The 15,000-nt window shown below is 43.3% G+C and overlaps 1 protein-coding gene across 3 annotated transcripts in view; it reads right to left on the bottom strand.

Moving 5' to 3' along the window:
* The window catches only part of LOC138978888 (short transient receptor potential channel 7-like), a 72,290-nt gene that overhangs the window by 38,742 nt on the left and 18,548 nt on the right, over positions 1–15,000 (bottom strand). For all 3 annotated transcript variants that reach the window (XM_070351697.1, XM_070351695.1, XM_070351696.1), the window contains exons 2-7: positions 7,433–9,553; positions 5,674–5,848; positions 5,039–5,199; positions 4,220–4,383; positions 3,359–3,502; positions 2,402–2,596 (exon numbers count right to left, since the gene is read on the bottom strand). In XM_070351697.1, the coding sequence (XP_070207798.1) occupies positions 2,402–2,596; positions 3,359–3,502; positions 4,220–4,383; positions 5,039–5,199; positions 5,674–5,848; positions 7,433–7,571 (978 nt within the window). In that variant the 5' untranslated portion in view covers positions 7,572–9,553. The remainder of the gene's footprint in view (positions 1–2,401; positions 2,597–3,358; positions 3,503–4,219; positions 4,384–5,038; positions 5,200–5,673; positions 5,849–7,432; positions 9,554–15,000) is intronic.

Here is a 15,000-nt window from a genome sequence, read left to right as displayed (position 1 = left end):
TTCCCTCTTAGCCACTCAGTTTAAGCCGCTTCGAATTGCATCATTTTAATTAAATCTATCCACATTCTGTTCCAAGTCTGACAGTCAAAAGCGCAAAGTGGCTGAGATTGCTTTCGATGAAGAAAATCTATACGATGCCTTCTTCGATGGACAAGCGCTCTATTGCATCATTTTAATTAAAACTACAGTATTGATTATACACATGGTTCTCTAATTCTCCAATGTCTCAACAATCAAACTTGAATACTGGCTGCCATTTTTGTTCAAGACACAACTCTAAAGGATATCCTCTGTCCAATTTATCAACAACCAAACCCGAACATGTGCCAACATTTTTTGTATCATGAATTGAATGTAAAAGATACCCTCTGCAATAGAAATCTATTGCGTGATTTCAATTACACTTTTAAATTATACACGTTCATTCCTCTTTCTCCAATGCATGAATAGTCAAACATAAACAATAACTGGCAGTTTTTCGTTTTACTGAAGAAAACCAAGAACGTAAATGTTTACAAGGGACAACATAAATCTGATGCGACTTCACACCCCTTTCTGTCCGACAAACATCGCTGCAGCGACTTCACACGCCTTTCTGTCCGACAAACATCGCTGCAGCGACTTCACACGCCTTTCTGTCCGACAAACATCGCTGCAGCGACTTCACACGCCTTTCTGTCCGACAAACATCGCTGCAGCGACTTCACACGCCTTTCTGTCCGACAAACATCGCTGCAGCGACTTCACACGCCTTTCTGTCCGACAAACATCGCTGCAGCGACTCAGATGTTCATGGATGCAACAGACAACGTCTAAGGCTAAAGTAAAACAAAATGTAGGCCGGTGTCTACCGCTGAGAAAAGGGTTAAAAGTTTCATTAAGTTAACTTTTTTGTAAGGTTCAGGAATGCTGAAGCCACACATAGCAACAAAGAAAAAGCCAAGTTCGTCTTGCCCAACTCCACCACTCCCCACTCCGCCCTGACGCCACCCCCACCCACCAATCCCCACTCCGCCCTGACGCCACCCCCACCCCCATCCACCAATCCCCACTCCGCCCTGACGCCACCCCCACCCCCATCCACCAATCCCCACTCCGCCCTGACGCCACCCCCACCCCCATCCACCAATCCCCACTCCGCCCTGACGCCACCCCCACCCCCATCCACCACTCCCCACTCCGCCCTGACGCCACCCCCACCCCCATCCACCAATCCCCACTCCGCCCTGACGCCACCCCCACCCCCATCCACCACTCCCCACTCCGCCCTGACGCCACCCCCACCCCCATCCACCAATCCCCACTCCGCCCTGACGCCACCCCCACCCCCATCCACCAATCCCCACTCCGCCCTGACGCCACCCCCACCACCATCCACCACTCCCCACTCCGCCCTGACGCCACCCCCACCCCCATCAACCCACAAACAATGCGTGTGTACCTTTTTCTGTTCCATTCGCAGGGCTGTGTGAACCATGAGCAGAATGTAACCTTGAGTGGTTCTCGAGTTCGCCGGTATCTTTCCCCCTCCACACCATCATCGCCCCCCTCCCACCCCACTCAAGTTCGTCCGTGTCTTTCTTTTTCAACCCCATCGTCTCTCCCACCCTCACGCCCCACCCAAAATCAAATCCACCAACCCACCAATCCACCAACCCATCAATCCACCAACCCATCAACCCACCAATCCACCAACCCATCAACCCATCATCCCATCAACCCATCAATCCACCAACCCATCAACCCATCAACCCATCAACCCATCAACCCATCAACCCATCATCCCATCAACCCACCAATCCACCAACCCATCAACCCACTAATCCCCCAACCCATCAACCCACACACCCACCAATCCATCAACCCATCAACAAATCATGTGTACCTTTTTCTGCTCTATCCGGAGGGCAGTATGTATCTTGGCGTCATTCTCAATTTCGTCCGTGTCTTTCCTCCGCCATCCCATCACCCACCCCTCCCATCCCACGCCACCCTCCCACCCCCCAAACCACCTACCCACCAACAATGCTTGTGTACCTTGTTCTGCTCCATTCGTAGGGCTGAGTGAACCAAGGGCAGAATGTCACCTTGAGTGGTTCTTGAGTTCGTCCGTGTCTGTTATTGCCCCATCCACCCCATCATCCCACCCCAACTCCACCATTAACCCACCAACGAAGCACGTGTACCTTTTTCTGCTCCATGCGGAAGGCTGTATGAACCATAGTCAGGATGTCTCCGGCGTTGTTCTCAATCGACGTTAAACACCAAATAAAGAAAGAAAGTTGTTCTCAATTTCGTCCGTGTCTTCCCCCCTCCACCCCATCACCTACCCCCACGCCGCCCCCCCCCCCTCCACCCCTCCCACCCCTACTCCACCAACCCATTAACAATGCATGTGTACCTTTTTCTGCTCCATGCGAAGGGCAGTATGTATTATGGGTAGGATGTCTCCGGCGTCGTTCTCAATTTCGTCCGTGTCTTTGCCCCTCCTCGGTTTACCGCTGAGCACAGTTTTTACTTCGTCCGAGCTCTGGCACTGGTCAAGTAAGGCCAGCGAGAAGTTCTGGACTTGTGCGTCAAGGTCTTGGTACACTTGCTGCAAGAAATATAGATAGACAAGGTAAGGTTAGGTTACGTTGGGTGAGGTAAGGTAAGGTAAGGTTAAGGTAAGGTAAGGTAAGGTAAGGTAAGGTAAGGTAAGGTAAGGTAAGGTAAGGTGAGGTGAGGTGAGGTAAGTAAGTAATTGTAAGGTAAGGTAAGTTAAGGTGAGGTGAGGCGAGGTTTGGAGAGGTGAAGGTTTGATAAGGTAAGGCTGTGCACTTGTTTGCCAAGTCCTAGCTAGCTAACTGTGCATTAGAGGTGTATTAGAGGGATGGGCTTCCAACAGGAGGCAGGGGTACAGGGGCTGGCTAGGTGGGGTCTGGGGGGGACTGTTAAAATGTAGCATTTAAAAGAAATAGTTTGGGTCTCTCCTTGAGACAAAAGATACATTTGCCATGTGCGAAATAAAAGTAAGGGAAAGAGAGGTGAGATATAAATTTGTTGAGGTTAGCTGAAGTGGTGATAGGTATGTTGAGGTAAAGTAAGAGGGCGTTAGGCTGTGTGAGTTTTATTGATGTGAGGTGACATGAATATGAGCTGCAGTAATTTGATTTAAGGTTAATTGAGGTGAGGTGAGGTGACATATTATAAGCTGCAGTAAGGTGAGGTAAGGTACATTAAGGCGAGGTGTAATGAAAAGCTATAGGGAAAAGCTATTGCAAATGAGATTATACTTCGATTCTTCGTTTAAGAACAATGTTGCAATCAAGCTATACATCATAGTTATTCCCTCTTTCCAACTGCAAATCAAACATACCTTGTATTCTCCTTCAATCTCCGACAGACTGCGAAACTTCTGAGACAGGGCGAAGGCGGCTTGGATTGGGTCTTCTTCCGTGAGGGCGATGTAGCAAGGGCTTGCCAGGGCTGAGAACGTGTCTAGACGCTGTGTGGTGAACACCTGCAATAGACGAAGCAGTTTTAAAAGCTGTTGTGATTTCAGCGTAGCAATATATGTTTCGATGTTTTGAAGAGGCAAGAATAAAGTTTAGTTGTATTGAATTGAGTTGAATTGATAATGCTGAAGAATCGAAGAAAGGGAAAGGAATGTGTGCTGATTCAACGCAAACCATTGGAAAGACCGTCTGCGGCAATGAAACCGGAACCGCATGTAGGTTTGTTGTTGTTAATTTATATATATATATACATATATCCTTTTATATAATTTCCGTAGCAGTAGGGACCAATCACCGAAATAGGGCTTTAAGAGCATATCCAATCACAACCCCTACCGAATTTCCCCACGTATCTATTAGAATAGTAATATATCGGCAGGTCTGGCTTTGGCGTAAGGGCGCCCCGAAAGCAACATTAAAATCTAACCTTCAAAACATGAAACTGACCTTGAAATGTAAGCGACTAATATATCATGAAACCAACTTTGAAATCCAGCTCATATGTTCTTCAACTAGATTTGGGAACCATTCGAACCATTTTGAAACTGACCTTGACATTCTGCAGAACCATCCTGAAAATGACCTGAACATTTAAAGCAACCCAAAAACCCAGAGCTGACCTTTAACTGACCTTAAAATCCACACAAACCAACCTCGACAAAGCCATCTAAACCACCCTGAATCTGATCTTGAAATCGATCCCGATAACCCTTAACACTGACCTTAAAGTCCTCCCGTCTCCACATGGTACAGTCGTCACAGGAACAGAAGTAGTCGTGTGGCTCGTCCAGGTACACGCCGTGCATCAGGATCTTCTTGACGATCTGAAAGTGGTTCCGCTTGGCTGCCCTGAGCAACACCTCGCGTAGCAGCTTGGTGATGTTCTCTGCAAGGTGGGGGTAGACGGGAAAAAAATAGTATTTTTTACTGTGCTGAAGTTGTTATGTTTCTTGATCTTTTCTGCGAGGTTGAGGGTAGAGGGAAGGGGGGTGGGGGAGGGGGGGGGGGGGGCGGCGACGGTGTGTATTAGGTCGGAGATAAAATATATTCACATACATTATCATAAAACAGTAATAATTAAAACATTTTATGAAGAAATTCAAATAAAACTCGTGTTAAATGTTAGGCTGTAGGAATCAATTCATCAATTCATCAAGCAATCAAGCAATCAAACAAACGAACACCAAATCAATTATTCACTTACTCAATTAATCATCAATCAATCAATCAATCAATCAATCCATCCATCCATCCATCCATCAATCAATCAATCAATCAATCAATCCATCCATCCATCAATCAATCAATCAATCAATCAATCAATCAATCAATCAATCCATCCATCCATCCATCCATCAATCAATCCATCAATCCATCAATCCATCCATCAATCAATCAATCAATCAATCAATAAATCCATCCATCAATCAATCAATCCATCAATCAATCCATCCATCAATCAATCAATCAATAAATCCATCCATCAATCAATCAATCCATCAATCAATCCATCCATCAATCAATCAATATCAATCCCTTGCCTTGAGTGATAATATCCTCCTCTGTTTCTTCCGGAATCTCAGCACCATGCATCCCAACATTCTGTGTGCCGTCCACTCCCGCTTCCGCCTGCGTCACCATGTTCATCTTCCGTTGCAAAGCATCACGGTACATGGGGTGATCCAGAATCAGCTCGGAAATTCTAAAAAAAAAGAAAAAAAAAGAGAGAGGCAGACGCACAGGTTTATATTTCGGACTTTTTTTTTATGTAAAGTCTTTTTTGTGAGACAGACAGAACGTTAATACCATCGCTCCCTAAATTGTGCATCCGTGCGTCTTATACGCACTAGAAGCCGTAAATAAATCCAAAGGAGCAAGAAATTCATGGATGGGGTCCCAGAACGTCCTAAACCTGACAAGAGCGGGTCTAGGGACGTATTACATATCCTTTAATGCGTACTGTCGGTACTGTTTTTCAGACACCCAGGTAGACAGACGGACGGACAGACACACTACTACACTGCTAACTAGACAGCCAGAAGAATGAAAAGCTAAACAAATCACTTATCTTAATTGTCATCAACACGCACCAATTAGACGACGGTTGACAATACGATGACTGCACAGTTCAAACAAGAAATTAAGCAACCTAGCAGGTTAACAAAAAAACACCAACCTTTCCACGTCATTGTCAGCAGCGAACAGCAAGGCCTTGTGGATCATGCGATGACTGGAACGTTCCAAGAGGTAGCAGACGACATCTACGTCATTTCCGGACACGGCGAGTTCCAGTGCCGTTCTTCCCTGCTGGTCACAGCAGTCGACCTTGACAATTCCGCCCTCCAAAAGCTCTGTAATTGAAAATAATACGCGGTAAATGATACATTTATGGACGTTGCTCATAATCTAACTCCCGCCCCAAACACCTCTGTGATAAAATGCACATTGTCTCGATCATCCCCCCCCCCACCTGTCCAACTACTCTGTGATAATAAACAGAGTAATGTACCTTGACCACATCCACTACCACCCCTTCTAACTACTCTGTAATAAAAATGTACAGATCTACATTTGAACAGATCCCCCTTTCACATATTCTGTGATGAAAATATACAGTAAATACAGTCATCTACCTTTGAACAGAGCCCCCCCCCCCCCCTCCCCCCTTTAACAGCTCTGTGATAAAAGTGCACAGTAAACAACGTAATCTGTTTTGACCACCTGTCCTACCACCCCTTCCAACTGTACTCTGTGATCAATACAAATGTACAGCTATACTTGTAAATAGACCCCCTTAAGGCCAAACAAAAAAAAGGTCTGTTTACGGTAACATAGGCTCAAAAAATAGGGTCGGTAGGTTAGGATTTTTTTCTCTCCAAAAAACCATATTTTTACGTTATTTTGCACAAAAAAACCTTTTTTTTTTTTTTTTTATTTTTTTTCCCCAAATGCCAAAAAAAAGTCTAGGGTCGCGCGAAAAAAGTAGGATCGGTCGGGTTACCGTAAACAGACTATTTTTTGTGTGGCCTAAACAGACTCTGTGATAAGAATATACAGTAAATACAGTCATCTACCTTGAACAGAACCGCCTCCAGTAATAGACAATTATTTGAAATAACTCCGCCGGGTTTGTACGGGTTGTGAAAGAGTGAATGCCCTTGCTTTTACTCGGACAAATAACTTCACACGTGCTTCTGTCCAAATGTTCCCGACACACCCCTTGCTAAGGATTGCCCCCTCCAATGTTTGTCCGAGTAAGAAGCAAGGGCATTCACTCTTTCACACCCCATTCAAACCCGACAGAGTTATTTCCGGAATTTCGTCTATTCCGTACTTTAATTATACCATCCTGAAGAAGGCTGTTTGTCGCAGCCGAAATATTGATTAAGAACGTACCAAACATGGTTACTGTTGTGTCCTCTTTGTGTTTTAATGTTTATCCGTCTATTCTGTTAGGAATATACACGCACATGAGACAATGACAAAAGGTGACGTTTTCATGTCAGTATGTCCCAAATGACATCACCAGTACATTTTTCATTCTATCTAATCTGTTTTCGTTCTATTTTTTCTAATAACATGCGTTAACAATTGATTGCCAACTGGAATGGAAGAGCACAAAAAGTGTAACTTGATATGTAGTTTCTCTAGAGGGAAAAACATCTTCCACTTTCATGTCAGTGTGTCCCATGCAACATACATTTGCCAAACAGCTATGTGTAAGTAGATTATTTGTTAGTGGCATAGAAAATACTGATCAACAATCAAAGTCAGTGTTCACATTCATTTTCTACCTATTTCTTATTTGTTTATTCTTTTGGCAATGGTGAAATGTCAGCAATCGTGTGTCATTCGGGACAGTAGACATGACACCTGACCTTTTGTCACTGTCTCATATACCTTTACACATTTGTAAGGAATATACACTCACATACCTTTAACAACATCGAGGTTGCCGATTTCAGCAGCCTCCAAGAATCTTCGTTCCTCCTCACTCAGCCCAGCCTGCAGTCTGTCTTGGAGAAGCTTGTGCCGAGTCCGGTTGTGGAAATAACTCTTCATCATCTCATACATGGTGACTGGTGCGTGGTGAGCAGCTGAACTTTAGTCACTGGAAATTTAGACGGTGAGAAGCTGAACTTTACTCACTGGAAATTTAGACGGCGAGCAGCTGAACTTTAGTCACTGGAAGTTTAGACGGTGAGCAGCTGAACTTTAGTCACTTGAAACGCCGACGGTTCAGTAGCTTGCATTCACTCACTGGAAATTTATTTTTGACTGTGGGCGACGTTGGGCGGTAAATTTCTCGCACGGTAAAATCGGGTGAACAGATGTCAGAATCACAACTTGAAAATGGATGATTAGGAACTGTCTCTCGACATTTACCTCTGATTGAAAGATGACCAATAAAATCTGCTATCAAATTAGAAACACACAAATAGTCGTCATCGTCTTTAAACACTGACACAAACTTATTTCTTCACTGTTAAATCCAGAGAAGGTTTCATCTTTTGAATCCACTGAATAATGTTATCTAAACTCAAAACTAATCGATGTATAGATGTAGGAACATTAGAGTTGAACGCCCGAGGATAAATCCTTTGGAAGCTGTAGAGTTTGTCTGGAATATATTGTTATACGCACTTGAAACGTAACAATCAAAAGATGAGACACAGCATGAAGGGGCATATTATGATAAACCCACAAACAGTTTTAATATGCTGCAACCGCTCGATTCTGTTGTCCGCTTCGCTCACTCAAAACTTTGAGATGATTCCAGGTAGGCACAAAAGGTAAGAGTATTCGAAGATATATCCACGGAAGGTGTCGTGTTTTACAGCCGCAGAAGTTTGTCATCTGCGCTCAAGCATTAAAGATGATTAGATATAGGCACAACAGGAAAGAGTATTCGAAGATATATCCACGGAAGGTGTCGTGTTTTAAAGTGGTTAAATTTTGTCATCTGCACTCAAACATTAAAGATGGTTAGTTATAGGCACAACAGGAAAGGTAACTCGGTGATATGTTCACAGAAGTTGTGTTTCACATTCACTGATTATTGTCATCTGCAATCAAAATGTAAAGATGTAGTATAGATGTAAGCATGCACAACAGCGCGGAACGTCTTGTGTCTCGCGTCGATTAATCCAAAGAATCCGTATAGTCTGCTAACAGTCGTTATCCGCACTCGTGCAAATCCGCCTCTGACGATATACACTTCGGTGGATATATGTTCGCACGGAGGGTTATATATAATATATCGTATATAATATATTCACTGGGTATTATATATAATATATCGTATATGATATGTTCACGGACAGTTTTTTTCCATGAAATGCTGAGATCAGTTCTTCACTCAGATCCTTCTCAGAACACTTGTTTTAGATGCACACGTTTCGGTGAGGAATCCGTTTTTGCACGGGAACAGGGGGCGTGCAATAATTAAAACACCGTTGTTTTCGTCATTCACATCCGCCAGAATAAAACGCTTTGCAGAAAATTGTTTTCGTAGGTGTAAATCGCTCCTTGATGAAATTTGAACTCCAACAGCTGCGCAGGGGATTACGAATTTTATTCAAACACTTCTGACAGTTTTGCCACGCGTGACGGCGAAGGTCACACACCAATGCATTCACATGAGTTTGATGCAGTCAGATCCACTTTAACTGATGAGAGTGCCACACAAGCTGTTTGCTAAGGATAGTCATTTGGTAAGCACGAATATGTACAGTACACTGACAATTTGGCCACGGGTGACGATTCCAGCTCTTTCACACCCACTGCAAAAGATGACAGTTTTACTCAAACTCGTTGCTGACAATAAACCCTCAGCTAAAACACAACCGTCAGTACACCGACACTTAATTTTGCAATTATAACTAACACACACGTCGCGCGTTAACGTGCTCATTAATCAACCATCTCCATTGAAAGAAGACAGGACGCAGACAATGAAGTGTCACCAGTTACATGTTGCACGTGCTGTCACACCCGGATGATCACCAGGTCCACATTAAGTCTCGTTTAGCTTATGAACACGCTGTGCAGCAGACCTGAAACAACATAAACAAAGCAGAACGGCAGATGTTTAATTATCATGATTACTATTTTTTTTTAATAAAAAATTAACATAGTCAACAGATCGATACAAGCCTTAGTGCTAAAAGTTGTCAAACTGGACTGCTCGGGCTGATGTGACAGGTTTCTTAGGTGTGGGTGTTATGTGTTATATCGCATCGCTGGGAACGCAGAAGAAGAAGAAGAAGAAGAAGAAGAAGAAGAAGAAGAAGAAGAAGAAGAAGAAGAAGAAGAAGAAGAAGAAGAAGAAGAATATCGCATCATAACTTTTCAGCACAGAGGAAAGACTGTAACATTTTTCAGGTGTTCGTGTTATGTGTATATCACAACTAAACATTTCAGTACGGAAGCATTGTTCGTGTACACTACATTGGGGTATGCACGTTAAAGATCCCACGATTGACAAAAGGGTCTTCCCTGGCAAAATTGTATAGGCGTAGATAAAAATGTCCACCAAAATACCCGTGTGACTTGGAATAATAGGCCGTGAAAGGTGGATATGCAGCGCTATAGGCTGTTGATCTACTGGCCGATGTGAATGCGTGATATATTGTGTAAAAAATTCCATCTCACACGGCATACGTGCTTTGAACTTCGGATAAGGCGCTATATAAATACCCGTTATTATTTATTTATATTTTAAGAACAAAAATTAACATCGTTCGAAAGTTAGCTGAGAATTGGTTCTAAATCAATCCTGGGAACAGCACTTAAAGGTTGATTTCTAATAAAGGTCACCGAGTCATAATTCTTGACACCAATTGTAATTCCTCGCAAGCTGTTTGCTTTGCTCACGTGCTGTTCCCCTCCTCTTGTTATGCAAATGCATGCTAATTAGGCAGATAAAGGTCAACGTGACGTTAATCGACCTAATTACCGCCAAAGTCTCGTGAGAATGTAAACTGAACTTCTGATTGCTTAAACTTACGTTACTTGTACAAGGAGGGAGAGAGAGAGAGAGAGAGAGAGAGAGAGAGAGAGAGAGAGAGAGAGAGAGAGAGAGAGAGAGAGAGAGAGAGAGAGAGAGAGAGAGGAAAAGAGAGAGAGAGACATTGTTCAAAACTGCACTTGTCAAACCACTTCTCAAAAAACCTAGTCTTGATGTCAATATTTTGAAAACATTATCGTCCTGTATCTAATTTATCATTCTTGTCCAAAATTTTTGAAAAGGTAGTTTTGAAGCAGCTGTTGTCATATTTGAACACCCATGATTTGATCTCGCACTCTCAGTCCGCTTATCGCCCTTCTCATTGTAATGAGACAGCCCCACTTAAAGTAATCAGTGACATTCTGTCTGCTCTGGATGGTGGTGATGTGTCAGTGCTTACCCTACTTGACCTTTCTGCAGCGTTCGACACGATTGATCATGTCACACTTCTCCATAGACTTCAGACTCTGTACGGCATCTCCGGTCCACCGCTGGCATGGCTCGAGTCCTATCTCATTGGCAGGACTCAGGCTGTGCTTGTCGATGGCCAGATGTCTGCTCCAGCCCCACTTTCTTTCGGCGTTCCTCAAGGTTCAGTACTCGGTCCCATCCTTTTCATCATGTACACTAAGCCCCTCTCCACACTGATTCAAAACCATTCTGTCTTAAATCAGTCTTTTGCTGATGACACCCAACTGTATAAACCCAGTCCCCCTGCAGAGACACATTCCGCCATCCAGACCATTCAGACATGCATCACTGATGTTAAATCTTGGATGATCGATAACAAACTTAAGCTGAATGATGATAAGACTGAAGTCTTACTGTGCAAAAAGAAGAACACTACATTTCCCTCTCCCCAACCCGTTTCTGTTCAAGTAGGCGACACCGACATTCTTTTCTCCCCATCAGCTAGAAACCTTGGATTCACCCTTTCATCTGACATGACCCTTAACAAACATATATCTTTAGTCTGTAGAGCAGCTTATTTTGAGCTTCGTAAGATCAGCACCATTCGCCACACACTCTCCTCTCAAACAACTAACACTCTTGTCTGTGCCTTTGTTCTTTCTAAACTCGACTACGGCAACTCTCTTCTCTCTGGCTGTCCTCTGTATCTCCTGCATAAACTACAAAAAGTCCAAAACTCGGCAGCACGCCTCATTCTGAAAGCACGAAAACGAGATCACGCAACACCACTTCTTCACACACTGCACTGGTTACCTATTCAAGCCCGCATTGACTACAAACTGTCCACCCTCTGCTTTAACTTCTTTTCTGGCTCGTCTCCTGCTTACTTCTCTGAACTCCTCACCGTCTATTCTCCAGCAAGACAACTCCGTGCCTCTTCTGACTGTCGCATCCTCACCATTCCACACACCAAAACCAAAACATACGGACAACGCACTTTTATTTTCTGCGCACCCACACACTGGAATTCTCTCCCCTTTCACATCCGCCACTCTCAGTCACCCCAAGCATTCAAACGAGCACTTAAAACGCACCTCTTCAAGAAATACAACCCCTGATTTTGTTTTCTCAGTCCATCAGTAGGCTACATGTAGTGTATTTGTTGTTTTAGTGATAATGTGATAATGTGTATACACATTTAGGGCTGTTTTTCAGTATTAATAACATGTTCTGTTTGATTAAGGGTATTCAGCTGGTATTTCCTTGTTTTTACTACCTATTTTATTCATGTTTTTATTACTTAATTAGTGGAAGAATCTGTTGTAATGTATGTTTGATGGTGTATGCTTTTAATCAAGCGTTGCTGACTATGAATGTAGATGTAAATGCTTGTATAACTGTGTTTGACTTTTGAATGTGTCAAGCGCAAAGAGCATAATTGTAAAGTTATGATGTTGCGCTATATAAATGCTCATTTATTATTATTATTATTATTATTATTAAAGACAGAGACAAAGCGAGAGACAGAGAGAGAAAGAGGGAGACACAGACGGACAGACAGACAATATTAAAACAAGAGGCGAAGTCTTCAAGGCTCACGTAAGAAATCGACAAACAGTAACACAAACTCAATCACTCCGTCACATACACACACACACAGTAAGCATAGGTGACACTGTGCAAGAAAGCGAGACACTAGATCTAGATCTGTCTGTCTGCATGTAGCCTACTTACAGGGACACGACTGCCAACTAGTCTCGGCCCGCTCAAAATAACAATGACCGAGACTTTCAGTAATTCCTTCGCGTGACGTCTAACCCTCTTACGTCATAATGTGACGTCTTCAAATGACGAAATGTTAAAGTTTCTACCACAGACATACACACGCACAAACACACACACACACGCACAAACGCACAGACAGACAAAGTTACGATCGAATAGGCTACACTTACGTGAGCCAACCAGAAGGAGTGAGAATAATTAGTGATGAATAAACACTGGGAGGCAGGTATAGTGGGTAGCGAACAATTAACCTTGTCATGATAGCACAACAACAATATTCAGGGTAACCCCCCCCCCCCTAAAAATACCCACAACAAACAAACAAACACACCACCCACTGAAATGCAATAAATCCTGAATGCGCCAATTTGCATAACTTTTTTTTCAAACGAAAAGATCAAACCACTTAACCTACATTGAATCTTTGTGATATTATCATCCCACATCTGAGAGGGCCCCAAAGGGGGGGTATCATCACGATCACGGGAAGGAAAATTTTCGCTTTCACGATCACAGTTACCTTGATTTTTGTTTTCACGATCACGAACACCAGTGGCAAATCACGGTCACGGTAAAAGTTGCATGTACAGAAAGCACGTGTCAAAGTAAACACAACCATTAGTAATTCGCTCCTCTGGATCTATTGTTTATTCAACACAAAGTGAGAACTGTTGCACTTTTTTATTATTATTTTTTGAATTCTCTTTCATACACACATAGAAATACATATCATAATTTGTAATCAGTAACAAGAATGTTGTTTTCATTGGTTTCTCTCTCTCTCTCTCTCTCTCTCTCTCTCTCTCTCTCTCTCTCTCTGTCTCTTTCTCTCTCTCTATCTCTCTCTCTCTCTCGTTCTCTCTCTCGCTCTCTCTCTCTCTCTCTCTCTCTCTCTCTCTCTCTCTCTCTCTCTCTCTCTACACTCATACACATTCAACCCCCACACCCTCACTCACACACATGAATATATACTTGCACAATTTCACATTTCCAGAGCTAAATCTTGTAAACCCATTTTCTCAAAAACTATTGGGTGGATTGAAATTAAAGTACATGTATGTGTGATGGGTTTTTTATTTTCAACTTTGCCGTACAATTTGAGGTACACCATCGCCTGGTTCCATGGCCTTGAATAAAAAACAGGAATGCTACAGGCCAAAAACGGTTTTACCTGAAAGAAGCGCGCAGTACCAGTAGCGAAGCCACAAGCCTGAGCCTGCGAAGCAGGCGAGCCAACTAGAGGGGTCCGGGGGCATGCCCCCCCGGAAATTTTTTCAAAAAACGGTTAAAATCTGTGCAATCTGGTGCATTCTGGGCATCATTTTAGGGGTTGTAATAGTGTTGTGATCTTGTTAAAAATCCCATTTTAGCCTCCCCCCACCACCATTCAACACACCTCCAAACTGGTGAAAACAACACTACTGTGCGCTGGCTTCATTGAGACCGGCGCCCGGTCGCGTTGCGCGATATTCACACGGATCGTTTTTGCGGAAATTTTTCAACTTCACCGGAAAAAATTTGACTTTACCGGATTTTGAAAACGGCTTTATCGGATTTCCGGCAATTACCGGAAAAGTAGCATGCCTGACAAAATCCCCAACGAACATGACTTTGATCGTCTTTGACATGAGGATCAAGTGACCCAAACTGGCGCGTCTCCCCGCCATTGTTTCTGAATTTAACCCATTGTTGATATTAAAGTTTACAGGCGCTAAAATAAATCCAAGCTTAATGCAAAGAAGCGACAATTAGAATCTATGCCAAGCGTGTCCACGTTGCTGGGATGAAAAACACATTTCTAGTTTCGGTTTTGGCTAAACGCAGACTCGATCTCGAGCCAGTCGAGGTCACACTGAGCGAGTGACAGCCGGACGTGGCAATGTCGACAATGTCAATGATCTCACTCAAACTCAAAGATCTTGAACAAATTTCAAGATCTTTGCCTACATTCAGAACAGTCATAGAGCAACATAGATCAACATACCTTGGTATTTCGTCTTCAGAAAGACCGACCCGTAGCCTGACCTTTCCACCAAGGAAGGCATTCTCGCCGCCTGCTTTGGTCTGGCTTGAATCCACAAAATATAACAGAAGTTCGATGACAGTACCGCTGCACGCCATTTTTGATCTTCGAATTCGAATTTCACTCAAAACTTTTGCACGAAGCCCTTCCATTGGATGAAGTTTGGTAGACTTTTGCAATTTGCCTTCTGATTGGATCTCTTTTTGTCAGTGTGTAATTGGTTCTTTTAAAGGGAAGCAATCGCTCTCAAAATCATATTTCTGAATGTGTTGTTG

The sequence above is a fragment of the Littorina saxatilis genome, linkage group LG10, assembly GCF_037325665.1.
Source record: "Littorina saxatilis isolate snail1 linkage group LG10, US_GU_Lsax_2.0, whole genome shotgun sequence".
Classification (NCBI taxonomy): Eukaryota; Metazoa; Mollusca; class Gastropoda; order Littorinimorpha; family Littorinidae; genus Littorina; species Littorina saxatilis.
This window is presented reverse-complemented; position numbering and strand designations above follow the sequence as displayed.